Raw genomic sequence first — 25,640 nt, forward strand, 5'->3', positions numbered from 1 at the left:
ATAACCCATTTCTGCTTCCCTTTCAGGGGCTCGATGCGCATTGGGAAGGATTTTATCCTCTTCACCAAGAAGGAAGAGACCATGACCTGCCTCTTCCTGTCGCGTACCTTTCACGAGGAGGAAGGCATTGATGAAGTAGGTCCTATCCTCGTGCTCCCAGTCACTATTCCACTTCCTAGTTCTGCCCAGGCTGTTTTCATAGGTCATTTGCATGCTGGGCTTATTGGGGTTTCAGGATTGCAGCCACATCCCCTGTTATGGGATTAGCTGGTTGGTTGGATGAATTGGTTGAGGGATTAAGGCAGGTGTCTTAATGTGAGAGGAAGTAAAATCTCACAACTTCAGAGAAGAGTTGTCCCGGTTCTGAGAATGAGGCCATCAAGTGTCAGGAACCAAGAGTTGGATTTGTAGGTCTCCTAGATCTGCAGCTTGAATTCAGTCCTGGGGTGGGGGGTGTCACTGGGAGAGCTGTTTTATCAGGGGGAGTATTTGGGGCTTCCCTGACTATGGGTGGAGACCACAGCTGGTGATAATAATAGGAACAGCACTGTCTTTCCCATACGATGGTGATTTTGTGGAATGTGCTGTGAGAGCATTTTCCTTTCGAGGAAATGTGTTGCTCTAACCATTTATATCAGAAGCTACAAGTCTGATACCTGCAGGGCCTGGGCAGGTAGTGAAGCAGGTGAACACATGGAAAATCATTTAAGTTTTTCAGTAAGTGGCAGCTGACACTCAGCCTCAGCTGATTATTTTTATGCTGGAAGGAAGGCCTAATGACTCTAGAATATTCTGATTTTGAAACCTTTATGGTAATTAACTGTGTAAGTTAAACACATGCACAGCTGATTCTCTTTGGGCCTGGTGGCTCATATCTGCAGAGCTGGTTTGGTGAGGTCTGCGCCCGCTCATGGGAGGATCAGGGAAGGCCTTGGTGTGCCTAGCCTCAGACTGGACTCTTAACTCCTTTCCTGTGTGAGAAATGGAGGCCAGAGCTTGAGAGGGGGCCAAGAGGGTCTGCAGAGAAATCCATTCCTGTCACTTAAACAGGTGAAATGCGGTCAAAGTGTCAATCTAACTCATCTGTGTTGGTTGGCTGTGAGTACATTGGTACTGGCCTTGTTTAGATGTGAGCCTAAATCATAGCAAATCAGTTCATGCTGGGAACGAAAGGCTCTTTTTCTGCCGTCTTTACTTCGTGAGCCACTGGGTTTGTTTGCCTTTTTGGTGAGTGAGAGAAGTGCTGCAGCTGGCAAGCACTCCCGGGAAAGGTGGGGCAGGAGGATTTGGCCCCAGCTGGGCTTTTCAGGACTGCTTCCTGCTGGACTGAGGGTGGTGCGAGTAGGGGCTGCGCGTCAATAGAAACGGTCTGTTCCTGGCCTGAGAGCTGGTGGGGGCTGTGGGAAGGGCGGGGGGGCCACCTGATGAGAGGTGGTGGCCTCTGGAGAGCAGAGAGGGCAGGTCGGGCCTGACCTCTGGGCCTTGGGGAGTGTGTGGGACTTTATTAAAAGCAGCCACGAAAGGGAATCTAAGCAACGTATTAGATCCTCTTTGAAAAGATCAGTTTGGTTATTGTGTGGTGGCTGGATTGGAAAGATTGGGGTGTTGGTGTCAGAGGCCCTGGCTGTCTATAGGACTCCAGCAGGGAGGTGAGAGAAATAGGAGTGGCCGCAGATTTGGTGTTTAATCAGTTGGAAAGGGGAAATGGGAAGCAGGGGTTGTAGTTGGCTGAGGTCCTGGTGTCGCACTTGGGGGTGGGCTGTCTGGAGCTGGGGAAGGATGGAAGAGGGGCAGTTTGGAGGGAAAACGTGTACCTTTTGTCCTGGACACGCAAAGTTAAGTCTGGGTCTGGAGCTCGGGGGAGGCTTAGACTCCCGGGAATCTTCGTAGTGAATGGGCTCACCTAAAAGAGCGTGTGGAGAAGAGGGCCTGGGGTCTTAGGTGTGCCCGCCCACATGTAAAGGCCAGGGAGAAGGGGAAAGCAGCAAAGGAGGCAGGAGCGGCCAGAGGGGTAGGAGGAAAGCCAGGGGAGTGGTGACCCTGAAAGTAAGGGAGGAATATTCCGATGGTGGGTGGGTGTCAAATGAGGTGATTGCCCAGAGGTTAAAGTAATGCTGTGAAGATTGGGAGGTGTAAAGGAGGCACCAATTCACAGAACACAAATGGAACTCAATTCCCCTGGTGAAAAAGCTAGGTTGAAATTTTTTCCTTACTTGGTGCTAGAAGGTCATCACTGTTTTGGATTGTACCCTAGTGTGAACTCAGCCAAGATTTCAAAATAAGATCACTTTTAGCTGGGTGGGAATGTGTCCAGACCAGCCCCAGGGCTGAATACTATAGCTTCTTAGAAACCAGTAAAGTGCCTCAGAACTCTTAACAGTTAATCACCACAGAGCTAGTTAAAATTCAGAATCCCCTTTTCCGCAGGGTGGGCCATCTGTTTTGAACCTCTGAGGTGCCTGGAGTGGTTTGCTCTGCAGAGGGAATCCCAGGCTACAGGGCTCCCCGGCACCTGGGAGAGGGGTCGGGGGAGGGAGAGGTGCACGTTGATGCCTCTGGGGAAGTGGCGTTTGAGGTAGGGTTTTTGAAGAATGAGTAGGATTTTTCTCCCAGCTTTATTCAGGTATAATTGACAAGGGTCGGATTTTCTAGAAGATTATGTAGATGTAAGATTAAATTTTATACCTATGGAAGAGTGTATTAAAATCTATGTATATATTTGTATAACTGAATCACTTTGCTGTACAGCAGAAATTAACACAACATTGTAAATCAACTAGACTTCAATAAAATTTAAAAAAATAACCTACCTACAGTTGAGAGTAATTATAAAGCAAATACCCACATAGCCACCACCATAGACTGATGCTGGAAGTCCCCACGTGCCCCTCACCAATCATATTCCTTATCACACCTCTTAAGGAACTGCCTTGGTGATGATCAGTCATTTCCTTGTTTTTCTTTATAATTTTGTCACCTGTGTATGCATTCTTGAATAATAGTTTATTTTTTGCCTATTTATGAATTTTATATAAATGGACTCATACTATAGGGTTTTGTTTTTATATTTTATTTCTCCTAGGATATATACCTGGGAGTAGAATTGCTGAGTTATAAGTTATGTTTGTGTGTGTCTTTAGATTCACTAGATCATTGCGAAAATGTTTTGCTTAGTGGAAATAATAGACTTATTACCAAATAGGGAAAATGACCAGGGACATCCCAAGCAGGGAACTGCTCATGCAGAGGCCCCCAGGCCATAAGCCAGCATACCCCAGAGGACCTAGCAGTGTGAGGCAGAGTCTTGGGAAGGGGCAGAAGCTAGAGCCACTGGTGCCAGGCTGGGGGGCTTGGGCCTCACCTTGGGGCAGTGTGGAGCTACTGTGGGGAGGGACAAGATGGACGCACATTTGCGGGGGGAAGGCTGTTCCGGGGCTTCCTTCAAGCGTCTGCTTGTGCTTCCTCCAAAGGTGATAGTCCCATTGCCCACCTGGAATGCTCGGACCCGGGAACCTGTCACAGACAACGTGGAGAAGTTTGCCATCGAGACGGAACTCATCTATAAGTATTCTCCCTTCCGCAATGAAGAGGAAGTGATGACTCAGTTCATGAAGATTCCTGGGGACAGTGGTAAGTAGGCCTGTGGCCTCTAGCATCAGGGAGCTCCAGAGCCAGGAGCAGTATGGGGATTGGCTGGCGGTGCCTGGTAGAACCACAGGATTTCTATTCCCTAGGAACGCTGGTGATCATCTTCAATCTCAAGCTTATGGATAACGGAGAGCCGGAGCTGGACATAATCACAAATCCAAGAGATATCCAGATGGCAGAGACTTCCCCGGAGGGCACGTGAGTGTGGCTGGGTAGGGAGGAAAAGGGAGGTGACTTGAGGGAGAGAGGGGTGAGCTTGTTCCTTGAATTCCCCAGTTTTAGAGTTGGTAAAGCTGAGAACTCAATGTCTTCCTGCCACAAGGCAGAAGGGATGAACAGAAGGACAGCAGGTCCTCAGCTAATCCAGATCCTTGCCCCAGCTCGTTAACTTGAATGAGGAAGAGACCGAGGCCTAGAGAGGGGAGAGGAATTGCCAGGTCCGTGGTGGGGTGGTGGGACCAGTTTAGGTGTCTGTGCCAGGGACGTGAGAGGAGGTGGGATGTGGTGCCCACAAGAGGAAGCACCCCTCAGGGCAGCAAGAGAAGCTGAGATGGGAGCTGGAGAGCCTGCAGAGAGGCTGTCCGCCCAGGCCTTCGGTTGGGCTGGTGGTGGGAGGGTGACAGCACCCTCCATTCCGTCACCTCCAGGAAGCCAGAGCGCCGCTCCTTCCGCGCCTATGCTGCCGTGCTCTACATTGATCCCCGGATGCGGATCTTCATCCACGGGCACAAGGTGCAGACCAAGAGGCTCTCCTGCTGCCTCTACAAGCCCAGGTAGGGGCCTGCCCACCCTGGCCTGCTGTTTCCTTTGGGCCAAGGATGGGGCCTGGCCACGTGTCTCTGGGGCATCTTTGGAGTGATGGTGGATGAGCGGCTCTGACAGTGTTGACTGTGTTTGGGTCTTTAAGCTGCTTGTGATTAACTGCAGACAAACTACTGGGTCCTGAGGGAGGGGCAGAGGTGGCTGGTGAGGCTTGTTGAGTGTGCCTTCTGTGAGGTGGAGGGTGTTCAGCCTGACACGGTGAGCTGTCTGAGCCTCTTGCTTGCAGGGCCGATGGCCCTTTAGACAGTACACAGGGAAGCAGAGGCCCTGCTGGTTGCTGAGGTTGGTTTCTGCTGTGGGATTAATGACACACTCGGAGAGTAGTGAGGTTGCTTTTCAAAGATGGAGCAGGATGGCAAGGGGCAAGTGGAGTAGGGAATTGAGTCTTTTTGCTAAAATAAGCTTGGCTTTGACTCATCAGGGGGCCAAGATAGTTGCTGCCCTGCACCTCTGGTGCTCAGGCCCTCTGGTTACTCCCCCCCACCCCCCCAGGATGTACAAGTACACATCAAGCCGGTTCAAGACCCGCGCGGAGCAGGAGGTGAAGAAAGCTGAGCACGTGGCACGGATTGGTAATGACCCCCTGGGCAGGAGGGTCATCTGGGGGACGTTGCTTGTGGCAAAAGCAGGATCCAGGCAAAAGCTCCATGCAACACCCAGGGGTGGGCTTTCATGAACCACTGGTCCAGTTTCTCTCCCATCTCTCCCTCAGCAGTTTTTCTTTCCAGGCTACTCCTTCAGCCATTTACAGGCTGTTACCTAATGCTTACCTGCCCAGAGTGAAGAGTCCCACACTGTCCTCTGGCACAAATACTTGTGAAATTGGTTTTCTTGATTCCAGGGCAAAAATCTCAAGGTCTCTCTTGCTGACAAAGCTTCTTGGCTGCTCAAGGAGAGTGATTGGCTGAGGACTGTTGGTAACTTCCAGCTCCTGCTGAGGGTTTAACTCTGGTTGCCTTGGGCGGTGCTTGACCTGTTCTGATTCATTTGTAAAGTTGAAAAAGGTGTCTGTTTTCCTTGGGGCCTCCTTGACTTTCCAAGCAAGGAGGCTGCTCTCCTAGCTCACCTGTTCCCTGACAGTGTATGAACGTCTCATACGGCGGGGACTGCACTATGGGGTCTAGGAGGGATAGCTAAGAGTTTTGACCTTTTGAATTCTTATCATGGTTTCTTCTGGGTTTCAGCTGAAGAGAAGGCAAGGGAGGCGGAGAGCAAAGCTCGGACATTAGAAGTGCGCCTGGGCGGAGACCTCACTCGGGACTCCAGGGTGAGGCCCCAGACCCAGCAGCTCTTCTCCAGTGTTGCTGCCCTTAGGATCCCAGAGCTGGCCTGGCTCTGTCTCCTGCCAATCATGAATCCCTTGCCCTAGAGCTGCAAAATGGGATGTGATGATGTTTCCATAGTCACTATTGAACACACTGTATGGCAGGATCTTGGCAACCATGTGAGGTGGACACTGTTAGTATCCTCAGTTTATAGAAAGAAATGGAAGAGGGTCACTTGCTGCAGGTCACACACAGCAATAAGGGTCAGAGCAGTTCTCCACCCCTCCCCTGCGACACATACCTCTGCAGACTGTTGTTTCGGATGGGGGTATTTCCTCCTCCGTGTCAGCAAGTCTGGTCAAGTGAAACACAGCTTTTATGTTTGTCCCTAGTGAGGGCCCTTTTCTGTGGAAAGGAAGTAAATTTCCAGGTCTGGTTTAGTGTCCATGTGATTTAAAATGAGAAGTTTCAGATGTGTTGTTAATGATATTACCGGCTGTGGCCCAGAGCACTTCCTCTCCTTACTTGGTGCTGGCGTGTGTTTCCAGGTGATGTTGCGACAGGTCCAGAACATGGCCATTACCCTTCGCAGAGAAGCTGATGTCAAGAAGCGCATCAAGGAGGCCAAGCAGCGGTGAGTGCCCAGCTGGCCTTGGGTCTTTTAAAATTATGTAGCTTTTGTATGGATTATTGACAAAGAGCTTGAGGAATCCCTCTCCACCCCACAAGGTTGCCATTCTGTCACATGCAGATTGCTTTGAGAAAGCCATTAATGTTGTGATTCCCAGATGTTTGTCACATGGCCACCGCAGGAGAGGTTCCCCAGCTCAGTTCTCCCCTGAGCCAGGACAAGGTGGGCAGAGCCAGCACCTTGAGTTGAATACCAGCCTATCCTCACTGGCAGCTCTCTCACCTTCCCTCCCCCCTCCCTCCCTTCCTTTGTCCCCTTTTCTCTTTCCTCCATTCTCTCCCCACCTTGCCCATCCTTTCCCTCTTCCTTTCCCTTTTCCTTTTTTTTTCTTTTCATTTAAAGGATGTATAAAATGCTCGTTGTATACAACTTGTAAAATACAGAATGTTTAAGAAGTAAGTTGTGAACTCCCTTATACTTCTCCCACCTGGTGATATGTACTCTTAATTTTGTATCCCTGGTTACAAGTGTGGAATAATGCTATAGATTGAGTTTGTTCCTTTTTATCTAGACTGGACATTTGTCCTGGCTCATTACATGATCTCCGTGTCCCCCTCCACGTCTGGAGCCTCTGCAGGCTCTGGGCCTGAGTCCCTGCTTACTTCTTGGCCTCCTCACCACAGGCCTAGGTTTCGGGTATCTGCGCCGTGAGTCTGTCCACTGATCATCCATATGCTTTTCAGTTTCCACGATTTTGTTGACGTTTATCCCATGATCGTTTCTTCTCTCACATGTTTATTGTTCTTGTGAATTTTTGTCTTTTTAAAATTAATTACTGTCACATTAGTGGAATGGTTATGCAGATGACCTTGTGTTTATTCCACTAAATAAGCATCTTTGCAGAGATTTGCAACAGCTTCACAGAATCCCATTCATACTTAAATACATCCCTGTTTGATGCCAAAAGCTAAAGTCATGCTTTTAATTAGGGAGCTTAGAGTGACTGCACAGTGAGTGTCCCTGTCAAGTCTACAGGTTGCATATTGAATGCAAAGGCAAAACTTAAGTGTCTCAAGTTTCAGCTTAAGCTTAATGCATCTTAAACACCATGGTGTTTGTGTGTTAATGGGTTGATCTGCTTGAATTTATCTTTTGTCTTCTCAGAGCGCTTAAAGAACCCAAGGAACTGAACTTTGTTTTTGGGGTCAACATCGAACACCGGGACCTGGACGGCATGTTCATCTACAACTGTAGCCGCCTGATCAAGATGTATGAGAAAGTGGGCCCACAGCTGGAAGGGGGCATGTGAGTGCTGCCTGAGGAGAGCTTCAGCCCAGGATGGTTGGCGGGAGAGATTTGGTCAGTGGGGTGACAGAGCCGTGTCTGCCTCCTCCTGCAGGGCATGTGGCGGGGTCGTTGGGGTTGTAGATGTGCCCTACCTGGTCCTGGAGCCTACACACAACAAGCAGGACTTTGCTGATGCCAAGGAGTACCGGCACCTGCTGCGGGCGATGGGGGAGCACCTGGCGCAGTACTGGAAGGACATCGCCATTGGTAATGCCCTTTCGCTTCACCTCCAGCCTTGAGATCCTCTCGCTGCCTCAGGGGGCTGACTCCTCACGCGATGTGTGGGTGCTTGTCTTCCAGCCCAGCGGGGAATCATCAAGTTCTGGGATGAGTTCGGCTACCTCTCTGCCAACTGGAACCAGCCTCCATCCAGTGAGCTGCGTTACAAACGGCGGAGAGCTATGGAAATCCCAACCACCATCCAGTGTGGTGAGTTGTGGGTCGGCACCTCCTCCTGACTCCTTTCCATCATAGTTGCCATGCTGGCCTCCTGACTTCAGTGACATTCAGGGATGTATGTCCCACTAGGGATACGAGTCTGTTTGGTGATGGCCCTGGGAGCTCAGTCTTGGGGCTGTGCTGTGCCCACCTGTCCCTTCTAAATGAGGCAGGAGGTCGTCTACCCTGCCGGGTCTCACAAGGTTTGGTACCACATCGGTAGAAGTGTGAGTGATGACTGAGGCAGGATTCTGCTGGAGGAGGGAGAGGGGTTGGGGCTGCTGAGGGTCTGTGGTATAATGTTTCCATCCTTGCTGGAATCACTGTCCCTGAGAAGAGTGACTGTTCTGTAACGAAGGCAGAGTTGGAGCCAGACTGAGGATCTTTGCATGGAAAGTCGGGGGCATCTCTGCCTTGGGCCTGGCTGGGAGGAGCCTGGTTATTGTTGGCGGGCATGGCTGATGTTTTGTGGGGGTATGTTCTGTGTCACAGATTTGTGTCTGAAGTGGCGGACCCTCCCCTTCCAGCTGAGTTCTGTGGAAAAAGATTACCCTGACACCTGGGTTTGCTCCATGAACCCTGATCCTGAGCAGGACCGGTGAGCACTTTTTCTAACAAGGAGTTTGTGGGCATCCCCACCTCCCCCCGTGCTTTTTCCACTCTTCCACTATGCTTCTTGAGGTCAGTGCTCATATCCTTACATCTCTGTCTTGCTGTGTATAATAAGTGCCTGGAAATAATAGAAGTGTGTCCTGCAATGAGTATTAATTCTGTGTATTTGGGAAGTCTGAGGTTGCTCTGGTGAGAGAGAGCATGGGTTGGCTGAGGAGGAAGGACCCTGCCCTACCTGGAGCTATCTTGCCACACCCTTCCTAGCAGTTTCTCTCTACAGGTGTGAGGCTTCTGAACAGAAGCAGAAGGTTCCCCTGGGGACGTTCAGAAAGGATCTGAAGACACAGGAAGAGAAGCAGAAGCAACTGACAGAGAAAATTCGCCAGCAGCAGGAGAAGCTGGAGGCCCTGCAGGTGTGTGGGCACATGGGCAGGACCCCTCAGTGGCTCCTCTGTTCCCTCAGGCTCAGTTTCACCCTTCTGTCACCCATGAGTGCTGCCCAAGCTTCCCAACCCCAACCTCCAGGCACACTGGTTCTCCAGTATGCCTTGATCATTCTTTAAAAAAAAACAATTTTGTTTATATATTACAAAGAGGTCCGATTCATTTAGAATGTTGTGAAACTCCAGAAAGTACATATCCTGTCTTAGAGGTAACCACCATTAACTGCATAGCCTTCCAACTTTTTATGACCTCTACACACACATAAATACATATATTTTTTATTAGAAATAGAGATCACAACTTACTTGTGTCATATCACACACACATACTTTTTTTTATTAGTGCGTAATTATTTTCTTGGGATAGTTTTCCAGAAGTGAATTTGAAAGAGTAAAAGGATTTTAAAAATTCTATGTTTGCTTTAAATAACTATTTTCAAATTATTCTCCAGAAGATGTATTATGTTTTGTTTTTTACCAGCAGTGCATTTATTTTTAAATGTTTTTCCAAATTTGATAAGCGAAGATACACATCTTAAATTTGAATTTCATATTTCTAAAATTGAACAATTTTTTCGTGTGTTTCTTTTAGAACTGCTTATTGTTCTCTTATATTACTGTTGTTTTAAATTTTTTCCTTAATTGACTAGTCATGTTTTTTTAGATATATGTGTGGTATCGACCGTTTATCGTATTTATTGCAAAAGCCTTTCCCTATCTGACTTCTGCACAGGCAGATGCTCTCATTGTGTGCATACCTCCCTGTCTGCCAAATCCCACCTGTCCTTTCCAGCTTTGGCCTTTAGGGATCTCCAACCTCTTTGGCTTGTTTTAATAGGAATTTAGTCCACTGACACTTTTCCCCAGTCTCTCAATTGCTGGATTAATCATATGGAATCCTGTAATTTGCTGGTAGTTGAGTGTCTGTGAATTTTTGTCTTCTCAGTGAGAATGGGAGGCTTGTAATAGTAGGACTGTGGCCCAGGTGTTCTTTTTTATTTGCCCAATGTCCCAGACAGTGGGGCTCCAAAAAGAGTTTGCTTGAATGTACTAGATACGCAAACGACCTCCTCATCATGTTTACCCTGCAGAAAACCACACCCATCCGCTCCCAAGCTGACCTGAAGAAATTGCCCTTGGAAGTGACCACCAGACCTTCCACTGAGGTAAAGCCCAGGGATAGGGGCGGGGCTTTTCCTCAGGTGTCTCGTGCTGAGATCCATGTTGTCACTCTCTCTGGGCCTCTTTCAGGAACCTGCACGTAGACCTCAGCGTCCTCGGTCACCTCCTTTACCTGCTGTGATCAAGAATGCCCCGAGCAGACCCCCTTCCCTGCAGGCTCCCAGACCAGCCAGCCAGCCCCGGAAGGCTCCTGTCATTGGCAGCGTCCCAAAGCCTCCTGCCCCGACAGCGCGGGAGGAGGCCAGTACTTCCAGGCTGCTCCAGCCTCCTGAGGTGCCCCGAAAGCCTGCCAACACTCCAGTCAAGACTGCGTCCCGGCCCGCCCCTCCCGTGCAGCCACCGTCACCATCTCTGCTGCCCAACTCCAAGAGCCCTCGGGAGGTCCCCGCCCCCCGAGCCATCAAGACTCCAGTGGTCAAGAAGCCGGAGCCGCCCAGTAAACTCTCCCTGGTGAGATGCTCCTCCTTCTCCAGCCGTGCCTACAGTGGTGTAGGAATGGAGGGGGCAGTGTTGACTGCATGGGGGGCGGTGGGGGGTGGAGAAGCCTCAGTGGAGATCAGCCTTCCATGCTGCCCCTGCAGAGGAGGAGTCTGATAGCTGAAGGCACTCGTGGGGGGCACAGAGCTTGCTGGTTCCCTGTCCAGGGAGCTCTTTGGTGCCCCCTCCAAGGTTTGGTCCTGCACAGACTTGAGTCGCCTTCACTGGCTTCTCACGTGGTGGGCAGAGGTTGCAGCCTGGTGACAGCCTTGGTGGGCTACAGCAGTGGTTGGCGTGGCTCAGTGGGGAGTGAACTGAGAGGCTCCCCTGTGACAGCTTTGAGCAAAGGTCCTCGTGGGCGTAGAGGCCGGGGGTTGCTGTGTCCCTAGTACTGTTGGGAGCCCAGCCCTGGCGGGGACTGAGACCCACAGACCCCTCTCTGAATGGCTCCTTTAGGCCAGATGGGATCTTCCAGCACCTGAGGGGCTGCCAGGGTCCCTCATGTTCCCACTCCTCTTGCTGTAGGCCGTTCCTGGTCGGAAGCGGAGTCTTGGGGTCTCTGATGAGGAAGAAGCCGAGGAAGAAGCTGAGAGGAGGAAAGAGAGGTCCAAGCGGGGCAAGTTTGCCGTGAAGGAGGAAAAAAAGGACTTGAATGAGGTAGGTTCTCAGCATTCTCCCTCCCCAGGGTCTCCATCCGCCACCTGCAGTCTGTGACACGAGCCTTTCAGAAGCCTAGTCCATCTCTGAAGGACACTTGGTCACACAGACGACTAGAAACACGGTGCCTGGTAGGATCTTGAGTGAGACTGGCTTGTGGCTCTACTCACAGGCTTGAGGTGACACCGATGCAGATCTGCTTCCGTGTCTGTGACATTCTGCCCCTATGCCTACTCTCTTGTTTACTGAAGTTTTTGGAGGCAGGTGTGTAGATACTGAGATAATGGTTGCAAGAGTGACTCTCAGTGAGGCCTGGGGATTTAAACGGCCACACGAGACGACATGAGGTGATGGCTTATGACCCTGGGCGGACAGTCTGTTCTTCAGGGGCACTGGCGGTGCCTCTCACAGACTCTGTTCTTGCAGCTCTCAGACAGTGCTGGGGAAGAGGACCCAGCTGACCTCAAGAGCGCTCAGAAAGGTGAGTTCAGGGAGGTGCCCAGAGCCTGTGGGGAAGTGGGAAGGGGGCCCCTTGCCAGCAGCACCGTATTCCGAAGGCTTACGGAGGCTTTCCTGGCTCCAGGCTCTCAAGCAACAATGGTCTAATTCCGAGAAGAATGCTGAGGCTGGCACGCCCTCGTGTTTATTTTTAGCATCAGTTCCTTGGTGTTCACCTCTGGCAGTTATCATGCTGCTCTGTGGCACCCTCATGACAGATGGGGAGGGAGACCAGGGTGGCTGGGCTCCATGTCCCTGGCATGGTGGCGTCAAGCTCCTAGGGGTTCTTGTCCCTGTGAACCTGGGATGACCTTTCTCGCGGTGGCCCTGGCTGGGTGGGGGGCTCTAGTCTAGTTTTCTAACTCCATCCCCACTCTCAGATAAAGGGCTGCACGTGGAGGTGCGTGTGAACAGGGAGTGGTACACAGGCCGTGTCACAGCCGTGGAGTTGGGCAAGAACGTGGTGCGGTGGAAGGTGAAATTTGACTATGTGCCCACGGACACGACACCAAGAGACCGCTGGTAATGCCCCTTCTAGGAGGCTGGGTTGACAGAGTTGGGCAGGGGCAGGCAGCCCATCCTGGGAGGCTGGGACACATGTGACACAAACACTGGGTCCTCCCTAGGGTGGAGAAAGGCAGTGAGGATGTGCGGTTGATGAAGCCCCCTTCCCCGGAGTATCAGAGCCCGGACACGCAGCAGGAGGGCGGGGAGGAGGAGGAGGAGGCGGCGGTGGCTCAGCAGGCTGTAGCCATGGCCGAACCCTCCACCTCGGACTGCGTTCGCATTGAGCCCGACACCACCGCCCCGAGCACCAACCATGAGACCATTGACCTCCTCGTCCAGATCCTTCGGTGCGTTGTCGTCCTGCTCCGGGGTCAGCGCTGGTTCTCCACTAGCTCTGTGCCATTCTGATTTCCAGTCTCCACCTTCTTTCTTGTTTAGGAATTGTTTACGGTACTTCCTGCCTCCGAGTTTCCCCATCTCTAAGAAGGAGCTGAGTGCTATGAATTCAGATGAGCTAATATCGTTTCCTCTGGTGAGTCTGCCCAGCCTTTGGTTTTTGACTGTGCACGCCCCCCTTAGTGCTTGTTGTGATTGTCAGCTCTCAGCTGTGTGCCCCCTTCCCCGCTTGGCCAGCTTCCCTTTCATCTGTTGAGGGAAGGGAAGAGGGGACTTTACATTGTGGAAAAAGAAGCTGCTCAGCTGGATAACTGGTGTGCAGCTGGTGAGGTGCTGGGGTGGAGTGGAATCCTCGCTTAGGGACAGGCCCGGTGTGACTTGTGTGGAGTACGTCCCTTTTCCTCTGCCAAGGCAGGAAACAGTAAAGAGCTTAGGTTCAAAGTGCCGAAAACGTGACTCTGGGAGGTATAGGGAAGCTCGTGGTGTGTGGAGATAAGCATGGGATCTTATTTAGCAAATGCAGATGCAGTGCCTCAGTGCTGGAGCCTCCAAGTGGCTTAAGGGTCAGTAGAGACTGAATTTTTAGCAGGTACCTAGACATGAGGCTGAGAGCAGTAAGTGCTCTGCAAGGTGGGTGGGAGGGCTGGGGCAGCCTCTGGGAGGGGGAGAGAGCGACCAGGGCTAAAGAAAACGTGGGTTTGGGCGACTGTTTGTAGAAGTGACGGGAAGTGTTTGAGGCAGAGGGACTGTGTTGTGAACAAAGGCTCAGGGAAGCAAGGGCAGGTGGGGGCCAGGGCAGCAGTCTCTGTGGTGAGCACTCAGGGAGAAGGGCCCTCAGAGCCAGGATAGGAGGCATCGGGGGCACCCCTCTGAGGTGCAGTGGCTTAAACTTTGTATGAAATGGAGGCCCAGCTAAAGGTTTGAGTGGATGGAATTGTCGACTTGAACCATGTCCGGGGTGTAGGGGTCAAGAGGCTTTTTCTGTAGAGGCCAGTTAGCAAATATTTTCAGCTTTATGGGCTGTAAGGTCTCTGTGGCAACTATTCAGCTCTGCCGTTACAGTGTGGAAGCTGCCATAAGACCATATGCAAAGGAGTGGATGTGGCCGAGGTCTAGTAATGCTTTGTTTACAAAAACAGGTGGCAGGCTGATTTGGTCACAGGCAGTGAGTAGTCTGCTGACCCTGCCCCTAAGAGGGTAACTCTGGTTCTGGGTAGGAGGGTGGATGGGAGACGCAGGGACAGGGAAGCTGGTCTAATGGTGATAGGTTAGGGAGTGGGGATGGGAGCTCTGACAGGTGAAGGGGCCGTGTCAGGGGTCCTTCTTTGACTGAAGGCAGATGATGGAGAGGAGGCAGAGGTCACGTGCTTCCCTGTCTCTCAGGCCTGTGGGAATTGGAGGTTGATGACAAAGCTGTTAACTGGGAGAGAAACAGGGTGAGGGTGAGGAAGATGAGTTGTGATTTGACTTGGGCTGGAAGTACCAGCACTTCATTTCTGGTGATGTCCAGTGGACAGGACACTGGAGATTGGGGCTGGCACTTGGGAGGGGCGGGAAGGCCAGGGCTGGAGATGGGGATTGGGAGTCATCCACATCAAGAGGATGTTTCTGCTGTAGGAATAACTTAAGTTTTCTAGGGAGGAGTTTCTGGAGAGGACAACTGGAATTGAAACTGCAGGGTTAATATGTTTAAGATGGCAGGCCCTCGTGGGGCAGCTGTGTGCTTGATAAAGTTTGCCAGAGAGGAAAACATGGAGTTTTGTCTTCATTCTACTTTAAAAAAGGGAAATGAGGCTAGGAGCTGAAGAAACTCAGGGGCAGAGAGGTGAACAGTTTGTCTTAATAGAGCCCAGATTTGAACCCAGAACAACTTGTTAGGACAAGGGTCTTGCTCCCTTGCGAGATGAGGGGGCACTGCACGCTGGGGAAGCTAGAAGGTGCAGAACTCATGGTGGCTTCACAGAAAGCTGCTACACCTCAACGCTTACCCTTGTTCAGGCTGCAGGCATCCTCTGCAGATCCCAGGAACAAACAGCTGATAGGCCAGCTAGGTCGGCCTGGCATGTTCGTTGCTTTTGGCTTAAAGGTGTTGCCAAATTCAGAGCAAAGCCTGGGTGCAGTGGGATCTCTGCAGTGGGCCTGACCGCTCAGACCAAAGCATAGTCAATAGGAGCATCTGAGCCTAAAATAGTCTGTTGGCTTATGCTTGTAAAGGGAGGTGTACCACTAATGCATCAATTTAATAGCCACCTGAGTGAAATGCGTAAAATAACTCAAACTTTAATTTTTTTAACGTTAGGGACACAACAAGAGTCTAATGTTCATTGTATCCTTGTCAGTTTGTAAATGACCGTCCTTTTGCTCATCATGCTGGACTAGGAGTTCCAGACCGTCAGGGGTCGTGCAAATACTAGATTCAAATATATGTGTATATATATATATATATATATATATATATATATATATATATATATATATACTTTAAAAGTAACATAACTGCATGTGAATCTTTAATGGAAAAAAAATTAAAATGAATACAAATCATAGTTAGGCTTAAGACATTGTGTATTACATTTTAATACTTTTGGCACCTGCTTGAACATTTATTTTTGCGCTGCCAAGTGATAATTATTTTTTGTGCAGAATTTGAAGTTTCTGTTGCCATCTTGATTTACTGGGATAGTATTCTAGATTGTAAACAATTAAATAGTTCTAACACGTTTTAAAAACAGCAGTTTTTAGCTGTTCAGTGCTAGGTAGTTCATACATCTTCACAGAAGTAAATAAATGCTAGAGTTGGCGAGACTGCAGTTGTCAGCCAGGACCTGCTGGTCATGGGTTTGTGTTCATCAGAATGGCCTCATCATTCACGTTGGTGATTTATGAGTAAATCATAATGTTATAACTTTGAAATTAAACATAAAGAGTTATTACCCAAATTGTTTTTTATACTGAGATTCCATGTAACTTTCATTTGAAACAAGTGTTCTGCTACTTTCTAAAAGTTTGATAAAGCCCCATGTCTAGAGAAAGTGCTAGTTAACATTACTGCCCCACCCCCGGGAAGTTTCAGGTACTCAGGGAAGATGGTGAAAAGCTCTGATGCTGTATAAACATACTACACAAACCTGGAGGAATCTGTTGTTGATAGGTGCTTGATAAATACTTGTGGAAGAGAACTTTTGATCTTGACATTGTTGGTTGTGACTTGGAAGTGGTTTGCTCAAAGTCCTGTTGTGCACTTAGAAAGGTGAATGGTGAGAATCATCCCTCACATTTACTCACGGCTGGCAGTCTGCCAGAGCACTTAGGTACGTGCTTCATGTGTGATCCCGTCTTCATCCTCGTGGCAGCCCTGTGAGGTGGATGTCGAGGTCTTTCTTCTCTGGAGCTAGAGAGATCACTTGCTTCTGGGTCCGGCATCCCTTCAAGACTGAGCTTCCTCGTGCTGAGCCAGTTGGGGACACCAGTGCCCATCTAGAAGGGCACTGGGGACCCTCGTGAGCTCATGTACTCACCCTCCAGCTCCTCTCCCAACAGAAAGAGTACTTCAAGCAGTATGAAGTGGGGCTCCAGAACCTGTGCCATTCCTACCAGAGCCGCGCCGACTCGCGGGCCAAGGCTTCCGAGGAGAGCCTGCGTACCTCCGAGAGAAAGCTCCGCGAGACAGAGGAGAAGCTGCAGAAGCTGAGGACCAACATCGTGGCGCTCCTGCAAAAGGTGCAGGAGGTGAGCCAGGCAGCCCTCTCATTGTAGCGGACCACCTGGTGTCTCAGGGAGGGGGGGCTTGGGCACCTCCTGCTCCCTTCTCCCCACTCACAGGAATCTGTGGTTCCACCCCTGGCTGCACAGCATCCTGACCAGGAGGGCTGGAGGTGGTGCGGCTGCCTGGGCCTCATCCCAGCCAGACCCACGGTATCAGACTTTTGCCCTTGTTTAGACATTCTGATATACAACCTGGTTTGAGAAACCTCCAAGTCATAAAACAGAAAGACATTCTCACTTTTCCAGATGACGCCCAGATGGGATTAGGTAGCCCAGAAGCAGGGAGCGCCCTGTAGGGTCTCAGCCCTTTATCCAGGCAGTAAACATTGAGGACAACTGCTCTGTGCCTGTCCTGTGGACCCTTGGTGAAGCAGACAGGCAAGATAGGGGTCCTGCTCTCATAGCCCAACAAGTGGAGGAGACAGAACTACTGTTGGCGGGAAGTGCTGTGAAGTAAATACGAGAGAGACAGAAAACAGGGATGCCACTTTACTAGGGTGTTCAGGCGAAGCCTCTCTGAGGAGGTACTTGAGCTGAGGGCAGAACCCAGTCACGCAGGAGTGGGATGTGAGAGCTCTGGGGAGAGGGAAGAGCGGGGCCCGAGGCCTAAGGCCCTGTACCAGGTGGGAAGTCCTTGGAGGGTGTGGCACTAAGACGTTTGCAATCTAAGACATTTACTCTGGTTGGTTGTAGGAGGGCCTGGAGGGGGCGGAGGTTAGAATCCGGGACTCCAGTGAGGAGGTTCCCACAGTTGTCTGGGTGAGAGATTCTGGCAGCCTGAACCTTGGATGGTGACAGTGAGGAGGGAGAGAAGTGGGCAGATTTGTTGTAATGTCTTTGAGGGAAGGGGAGGAAACAAGGGTGATGGTTCTGGTTTGTCTGAGCCCCTGGGTGGAGGGCAGGCGGTGGTGGCCTGTACCAAGATGGAGCAACTCGGGGTGGGTGGTGCCGTTGAGCTGTTGGATGTTTTGAGTCTGAGAAGCCTGCAGCATGGCTAAGGCAAGCTGGGAACTTGGGGTAGAGGCAGGGCAGGAGCAAGAAATCTGGGCGTCATCTGTGCACCGAGGAGGGAGGGGGCGGATGATCAAGAAGGGACAGGCCTGACAGCCAGGGTGGAGGGGCGAGAGGAAGGGGCACGGGCTGCAAGAAGGGGGGGGAGGCGGGCCCCCCACCACCTTGTGGACCCCGGCTGACCCTGCCCTGCTCTGTTCCAGGACATAGACATTAACACAGATGACGAGCTGGATGCCTACATCGAGGACCTGATCACCAAGGGGGACTAAGAGTCCTGGAGCCAGAGATCAGCTCCCCTGCCCCTCAAGGCAGAGCTCCTGGGGGTGGAGTTTCATTTATGGGTTGATGGACTTAACCTTGGTTTGACTCACATGGGATATTTGTGCTTTTGGAGGGAAAGAGACTCTGATTCTTTGAATCGTCCTCTCTAAGTTTATAAATATTTATTTTTTAAAAGAAACAAGATGCTCTGCCTGCTGTGAGACCATACATTCTTTTGGTGACTCTTGCGCAGAGAACAGAAGCAGGACGCCAAGTCTGAGCTGCTTCTCTTGGCTCCTGGCTCCTCAAGGTGTGGTGAATCCAGTGCCGTTTGGAAGTTGGGGAGGCTCCAGGGGTAGGGCTGGGGGAGGGACAGGGCCCCCCAGGCTAGTGCTCCCCCAGGAGCTCCAATCCAGGGGATCCCCACAGGGCCACGGTCAGGAGGAGGCTCAGCGCTGAGCAGCTCCCTGTCTCGTGGCTCCTGCCTCAGGTCGGGGATGTGAGTGGAGGCCCAAGTGGTCGGTATTGGCTGTGGCACCGTCCAGACAGCTTGGGGAAGAAAGATCCTCCTGTTCAACTTCCCCATTCACCACCTAAGTTCTCCCTGCTGGAGAACTCACAGTGGACAGTGAGGTTTCCTGCCTCAAACACTTGAGTCCAGGTTGTGGTGTGGACAGATCCGACTCTGGTCAGACTGCTGACCTGGGTAACACACTGAATGTTTGAATTCCAAAGGATTCCCTTTAGGAAAGGACCATGTGTGTGAAGGAGCCCCTGTGCTGGTTGGTGGCAGCCTCGTCTGTGGGTGTGGCAGGGTCCTAGGGAGCGCATCTTCCTCAATGGTCCCGGCCATCTGGAGAGCCTGGCACTGCTTTTTCTCTTACTGCGTCCCCCCTGTCTGGCCCCACCAGGCCCAGTCAAGGTCCCTGCTTTGGGGCAGATGGGAGGAGGGGGTCACTGAGCCACAGGGACTCCAGAGGTGGCTCTGTAGGAAGCACACCATGCCTTCCTTCCCGCCTGGTCACAGCCTCATAACAGCTGTGTCTCTCAACTTCTCAGGGTCAAAGACAAAGGCAAGAGTTGCTGAATTTTCTCTTTAAGGGCCATTGGAAAAATTCTGGTTTGATTTCTCCCGACTCTCTTCTTCCCCCTTTATTTGGGGACTTTGGGTTTTCTGAAGGCACAAGAACTATGGTCTTGTGCCACTGGTCTGCGATTCAGACCTCTCGGTGTGTTTCCAGCATCTACCCACCTCTGGTCAGCAGTGGCCACGTGCTGCCCCGTGAAGACTCCAGTAGGCTGGGAAGCGCTGGCGAGGGAGGCAGGCCCCATGGGAATCGGAGGTCTTTACCCACTTGTGCACGTGGCCAGAAGCACCTGTGACTTGTGGGTTTGGGACTTCTCCAAACCACATCCCTGGGCAAGGGCTCTTTGGGGGAAATACCAGTCAGAGAGGCCCTGACCTCTTCCTCTGGAAGATTCGCTAAGAGTCTTAGGGCTTCTTGAGCTGGTGGTTCCTCTCCTGTCCAGCTCGCTCTCTTCATCACAGGCAGCATACGGTCCATTTTTGTCCCCAAACCTGCTGTTTTAATCTAAGTGCAAGCTGGTTCTGCATTTTTACCAGAGGGTAATACTGAAGTTTTTTATTTACATACCTGTAATCAAAATGCAATACTATAAACTTTCACTGGTGAGACTCCTGAACTCAGTCTGTTTTCTTCTCTTAGTAAAAGCCAGCACCTTCCTCCTCTTCATTCTTTCCACCACTGTGGCTTTAAACTGTCTTCAGATTCTTCCTCATCTCCACCATCTTGTCTTATGTCTTCACCCTCCTGGACACCCATAGAAACTGAAATACTGAATTTCTTAAACATTTTAGTTTCAACTTCTGGGCGTTCCCACTTTGCTGTTTAAATCCAACCACAGCGGTGCTGAATGCAGCCTGCTTCTAGGCAGAGCTCCTTCCATTCTGGGTGGGAAGATAAGATGCAGGGGTTCCTCCCCCTTCCTTGTCCTGGATAACTAACCTGCTTGGAATTGTCTAAAACTTGGGAGAAGAAGATGGTCTGGCGGGTCTGTGGCAGGAAGGTCCTGAGTTCAAGGCGGCAAGAAGGTGAATGAGTGCAGCGACCCTTGTTTTTAAGGAGTGGGAGGGATGGGGACTTTGGTGCTTTTTGTTTTTTTTTCAAGTGACACATGCACATGGTAAAAATTCAAACAGTACGAAAGACTGGACCATGAAAAGCAAGGCTCCCTCCTCCCCACCCCCCCGCCCCCCAATGCTCATTCTCCCTGGAAAGAGTATCCGTCCTGAGCACACAACTACACATCTACTGTTCTGTTTCTGCCTGTTTCTCACTTAGTAGATCTTGGGACTTGTTTCTGAAGAGCTCACATGGATCTACTTTATTCTTCTGAACAACCACATAGCATTTCATCGTCTTGGATGTACTGTCATTTAGTGGTCCCATTTATAGAGATTTTGGTTTTTAAGGTTTACGAAAAGTGCTGTGATGAGTGTGTGTGTGTGTATACATGTGTACTTAATCGTTAACTCAGATCTGGGTTTATACAGGGTTAAGTTCCAAAGGGAGAAATGGCTGTCGGACGGTGGATGCATTAAAAATTCTAAGATACATTCCAGAAAAGACTTCCCAATTTCAACTCCCACCAACAGTATTTACCTTGCCCCTCACCCCCACTTGCCTGTCTGTAGTCTGTTCCATCTGAACTGTTTACTAATCTGAAAGGTGAAAAGTGACGGATTTTTGAGTTCGTTTGAGTTAATTTACGTGAGATAGAACATCTTTGTTGGCCGGTTGTGTTTCTCTCTGGGACACAGCTGTAGTTCTGAGTCTTGGGGTAGGGACTTTGTAAATCAGATGAAAAACAAGGGGCAAGTCCTCAGGGAAATGTTCACCTTATATCACCCCTCAGCCCCTAAGTGTCCCATGGATTTAGCATTACAAACCCCACATCAATACTGTATTACTACGTCAGGACAAGGGTTTGACATTGTTTACCAAAGGAAGGCATAGGTTAATAGGCTGAGGGAAACTTCTCTGGTTCCTCCTGTGTGAGTGGCACTGCTTTTTGGCTCCTCTTGTTAGGTCCAGTTCCCCTTGAAAGACATGACTGTCTTTTAGACCCGTGGTTCAAGCAGCCCTGGGCAAGCATCCACAGCTCTACAGACCAATCCGTGTTAAGACTGATAGAGCTCAAACTTCTTTCCCTTTTACACAGAACACAAGATTTGGGCTGAGCGGGCCGTGCCTCCACTGGCTACTCGTCCCCGATGTAAGGCTGTCCTGCATCTGGGCCAGGCTGTAAGGGACCTGTTGGCAGTTGCCTAGATGCCTGAAACATCCTCAAAATTCCACTGGAGGATTCTGCCCTTTGCTGGAGATGGAACCTCTGAGGCTTCCTTTGGAACGGCCACATTGCTCTTGGTTCCTGAGCAGGTGGACAGCCAGCTTGGCCACAGGAGGCAGAGCTACAAAAGAACATGCGTTCTCTGCTGCCATGTTTGAGGCCTCCAACTGTCCTCAGCACTGCTGGGGGCACCCTCTCCATAGTGAGCAAGACACAGACTGGACAGAGGAAGGGCCTGGCGAGGGACAATCCCACTCAGCAATGAGACCAAATGTTGCCAAGCCTGTTTTTTAGTCTGGCAGTTTTCATGGCAGTAACTTGGAATGTGCCAGGCCCAACTAGGACCCCTGGTGGATCCTGCAGAAATTTCCTTCTTTCAGCTCACAAGGCCTCAGACAAATCACTGCCCATCCTGGGTCCCCTTTTCCTCCTCTAAAATAAAGGCATTGGGTGACAGTAGAGGTTTTCTGGCTTAGTAAGTCGTAGTTCTCCACCAGAAATTTATCCAGAGGCCCATACCGACGGTTGGAATGGGGCCCCAAAGCCCTGGCTGCCCTGACCCCTTATCTTTGCTTCCAAGATTCACTGGCTCCACCTGCTACCTGTAGGCCTTCCACGGCCTACCCATTGGCCCTCGTGGGGTGTTACCCTATGGCCTTCTGGCCTTCTAACCGTCGGCCCACTTCAGTATTCCGAGGTGAGGAGGGCGGGTCTTCCATCCAGCTGCCTTCGGTCCGCAAAGCAGGTTGCCCCTGCTACTTCCCGGGGCTCGGGCTTTCTCAGCAGCTTCTAGTCAGGGCCTGGAGATAGGGGAGCCCATGCCACTGAGGCCAACCTGGACCAGGGACAGGGGGAGGGTCTGACGGACACATCCCTCCTTTCTTGTCCCCTCTGGACTCTGCTGAGATGCTTCCATGGGACTCTCTGGGGCCACTTCCTGCCCGAGCAACTGCAGTTCTCAGGAAGCTGTGGGCGGCTCTAACCCACAACTTTGAATTTACGGTCCTTTCTTCCCCACTTCTTACTCTGTTGAAGCTCTGGGTTCTCACTCCCCTCCCCATTTCCCCACCATTTAAGCCAGTCTGGCACTAGCTGGGTTTGGGGGTGCTGCGATGCGAGGAGAACCCCTAGTTGTCAGAAGGAAGAGTTTTGAGTTCCTCACGCTAAATCATCAGCTACCATAACACAGCACAAGCCCGGGGACTGGCTGCAAACTCTCACTTGGCCCAGAGGACACGTCCAGGACCCGGGCCTCGGCCATCTCTCTCCAGAGGCTTTGGGGGTGTCCAATGCTCAGTCCCATCCGGGCGCCTGCCTTCTCCCAGGTCGCCCATCCCAACCTCCTCCAGACCCTCAAGGCAGGCGCGCAATGGCGCCTGCGCGGTGCAGCGGCCTGGCACGTCGTCTGTGCCCAGCGCATGCGCCCTGGGAACGTCGCGAGCCCGCCTACGTGCCCGAGCCCGTGTGGGCGGGCGTCCGAGCCTCAGACGGGGTGAGAGTAGGGCGTCGTGAGCGAATCCGGGTGTACAAGGCCCGCCCAGGGCCCAGCTTGGGGGCGGAGGCCTCGAGGGTCCCACATACTAGGGCCAGCGGAAGGAAGGCCTTGGGGATCCAGTGTCCGACTCAGACCCCAAGCAGAGAAATGGGTAATTTTTTCCGCTGGAGTCTGCGTATTAAGCCCGGGCACAGGTGAAACGTTTTACCCGGTTGTTTTCCAACTTTTTGTGGTCACTACAGAAAACTTTTTGGTATAAATGTCCTTGATGGTGTGGTGCTTTTACGTCTGCAAGACAGAGGACCTGGGAAGGAAGCTGCATGTTTTACATTTTGAAATACCCTTTCCAGGTAATTTCCCCTGAAGGTCCAGCTCGCTGACTCTCGGGACCTGAGGCCTCTTGGGTTTCACGACCTCGGCTCACAACTTTCTTTTCTGCTGGTTTGTCTGTCCTTGGCCTGGTTTATGGTGTTTCTTGAAAGGTTTTGGGGTTTCCTATCATGTTTAAGAAAGTCCTTCCCCCTCTACCCACCCGCAAACATTCTCCTGCATTTTGTTGCACTGTATTAAAGTTTTTTGTGTCAACCTCCACTCCCTGTGGGAAATATTTTAGTATCTGCGGTTAGGCAGGAGTCAGACTTTGGTTTTGGTTTTTCCAGATGGAAATTCACTTATGCCACCCCCATTTATTAAACGAACCACCTAGGTCATTATTTATATTCATTCTATTTGGTTTTGGACCTGTTGGGCTTGAGGTGACCCTTACATATGTCAACGGAGACAGCCTGTTACCAGCTGGACAGGCGATTCCGACGAGAGGGGTGAGGTCCTAGCTGAAACTAGCTTTGGGGGCGTCATTAGCATCTAGATGGATCCCTCTCCCTCGCTGTTTTTCTTATTAAAATAGTTTTCCAGGCTATTCTTAGAATTTCTTCTCTCATGAAATTTAAAATCACGTAATCCAGTTCTCTCCCGTCCCTGCCCGCCCCCGCAACAAGTTCCATTGGGATTTAAATTATAATTGCATTAAATTTAGATGTAAGTTATGGGAGAGTTGACATTTTTATGATTTTAAATCTCCCTAGACGATACGAAATGGTTTTCCATTTGTTTGACTCCTTTTAGATCTTCCAATAAGATTTTATTTCTTCATATGGGTTGTGTAACGTTCTCATTTTATTCCTGTTTTATGGTATTTGTCACTATTGTGAATGGAATTTTCCCCCCATCTCTATTCCTGATTATTAATATATAGAAAAGCAAATTGTTTAATATAATTTATTTTCTATCTTATAAACTCTGGTAGTTTTCAAAATAAACTTGTATTTTTAGATAAAATGTGCAAATTTGCCAGTATGCCAGTTCTAATTGCCGAACCTCTGAAACAGTGTTGAATAATTAATTATCCAGTCTTTTTTCTGATGAGGATGGAAATCCACATGTTAGGGTTGAGCAGAATATTGTCTTGGTTTTGGTGACTGGTCTTTAAAGTGTGGAAAGAGTTTTTTCTGTTTTTGTTGATGCTGTTGTCTTGTTTTTTAAACTTGGGGCTTCTGGGACGAAGCCGTGGCTGCCAATCTTGTCTGAGTTGAGCACCAGGGGGCACCAGTTACACAGAATGAAATGTGGGTTGTGAGGCCCCCATCCCCATCCCCCATTGTCAAATGCCTTTTCAGCATCTATTGATAAAATTGTATGGGGTTTTTCTCCTTTAAGCTACTGTTTTAGCGATTATTCTTATTAGACATTGAGCAGCTACAAAAGAATACTGTATAAAATATTTATAAGGTAAGAAGAATATGCAGTGTACATCCATCACCTGGTTTAAGAAAACACACATTGTTATTACTTTATAATCCCTGTGTGCCCCTCCTGGGTCCTTTCCCCTTTCTTCCTTGCTCAGCGGTAACCACAAACCTGAATTCTGTGTTTATCTTTTCTTTGCTCTTCTTATACTTTTACCATGTTGGCTTGTATTTCTAAATAATTGCTTTGTTTTGCCTGTTTTTGAACTTAAATGGACATAACTTTTTTTTAAAAATACATTTATTTATTTAGTTTTGGCTGCGTTGCATCTTTGTTGTTGCACACGGGCTTTCTCTAGTTGCAGTGAGCGGGCTTCTCATGGCGATGGCTTGTCTTTGTTGTGGCGCACAGGCTCTAGGCACGCAGGCTTCAATAATTGTGGCACGCGGGGGCTCCGTAGTTGTGGCTCGTGAGCTCTAGAGCACAGGTTCAGAAGTTGTGGCGCACGGGCTTAGTTGCTCCGCGGCATGTGGGATTTTCCCGGACCAGGGCTCCAACCCGTGTCCCCTGCTTTGGCAGGCGGATTCGTTACCACTGTGCCACCGGGAAGTCCCGGACATAACATTTTATTTACTATTCTGCAATTTGTTTTCTTTTCAATATTATGTTCCAGAAATTTACACATGTTGTTGAGTGTAGCTGTAATTTATTCATCTTCACTACTGTATCATAGTGCTGAATATTATACAGTAATAAAAACAAATTACACCTACAATGGAACATACCACAGTTTTAAAAATCCATGTCTCTATGACTGGCATTTGGGTTGTTTCTAGCTTTTTGCTATTACAGTACATCTGTGGACATTCATGTTTATGTCTCCTGTTGCATGCATAATCCTTGGAGACTTGCTGCATCATAGGCCATGCCCATTTCAACTTTACTAGATAATGCCAAATTCTTTTCAGAAGCAGTTGTATCAATTTACATGCCCATTGGCACTAAGTGCTTCATTCCTCTACTTCCTCACCTACACTTGATATTGCTAGACTTGATTTGTTTTT

At 50.1% G+C, this 25,640-nt stretch overlaps 1 protein-coding gene across 9 annotated transcripts in view; it reads left to right on the top strand.

Moving 5' to 3' along the window:
* The window catches only part of MORC2 (MORC family CW-type zinc finger 2), a 63,141-nt gene that overhangs the window by 21,443 nt on the left and 16,058 nt on the right, over positions 1-25,640 (top strand). The window contains exons 6-28 of one of the 9 annotated variants that reach the window (XM_068562648.1): positions 27-135; positions 3,471-3,630; positions 3,735-3,846; positions 4,296-4,421; positions 4,963-5,042; positions 5,655-5,737; positions 6,284-6,369; positions 7,531-7,671; positions 7,766-7,920; positions 8,014-8,142; positions 8,644-8,749; positions 9,044-9,176; positions 10,298-10,372; positions 10,458-10,838; positions 11,391-11,522; positions 11,949-12,003; positions 12,401-12,542; positions 12,647-12,874; positions 12,966-13,059; positions 16,464-16,652; positions 16,776-16,838; positions 18,160-18,273; positions 21,207-23,835. In XM_068562648.1, coding sequence (XP_068418749.1) covers positions 27-135; positions 3,471-3,630; positions 3,735-3,846; positions 4,296-4,421; positions 4,963-5,042; positions 5,655-5,737; positions 6,284-6,369; positions 7,531-7,671; positions 7,766-7,920; positions 8,014-8,142; positions 8,644-8,749; positions 9,044-9,176; positions 10,298-10,372; positions 10,458-10,838; positions 11,391-11,522; positions 11,949-12,003; positions 12,401-12,542; positions 12,647-12,874; positions 12,966-13,059; positions 16,464-16,652; positions 16,776-16,838; positions 18,160-18,243 — 2,863 coding nt within the window. In that variant the 3' untranslated portion in view covers positions 18,244-18,273; positions 21,207-23,835. Of the gene's footprint in view, positions 1-26; positions 136-3,470; positions 3,631-3,734; positions 3,847-4,295; positions 4,422-4,962; positions 5,043-5,654; positions 5,738-6,283; positions 6,370-7,530; positions 7,672-7,765; positions 7,921-8,013; positions 8,143-8,643; positions 8,750-9,043; positions 9,177-10,297; positions 10,373-10,457; positions 10,839-11,390; positions 11,523-11,948; positions 12,004-12,400; positions 12,543-12,646; positions 12,875-12,965; positions 13,060-16,463; positions 16,653-16,745; positions 16,839-17,902; positions 19,668-21,206; positions 23,836-25,640 lie in introns of those variants that run through there. The other 8 variants (XR_011076200.1, XM_068562647.1, XM_068562649.1 and 5 more) reach the window with 8 other exon arrangements.

The sequence above is a fragment of the Eschrichtius robustus genome, chromosome 14 (genome assembly GCF_028021215.1).
Source record: "Eschrichtius robustus isolate mEscRob2 chromosome 14, mEscRob2.pri, whole genome shotgun sequence".
In the NCBI taxonomy this organism is placed as follows: Eukaryota; Metazoa; Chordata; class Mammalia; order Artiodactyla; family Eschrichtiidae; genus Eschrichtius; species Eschrichtius robustus.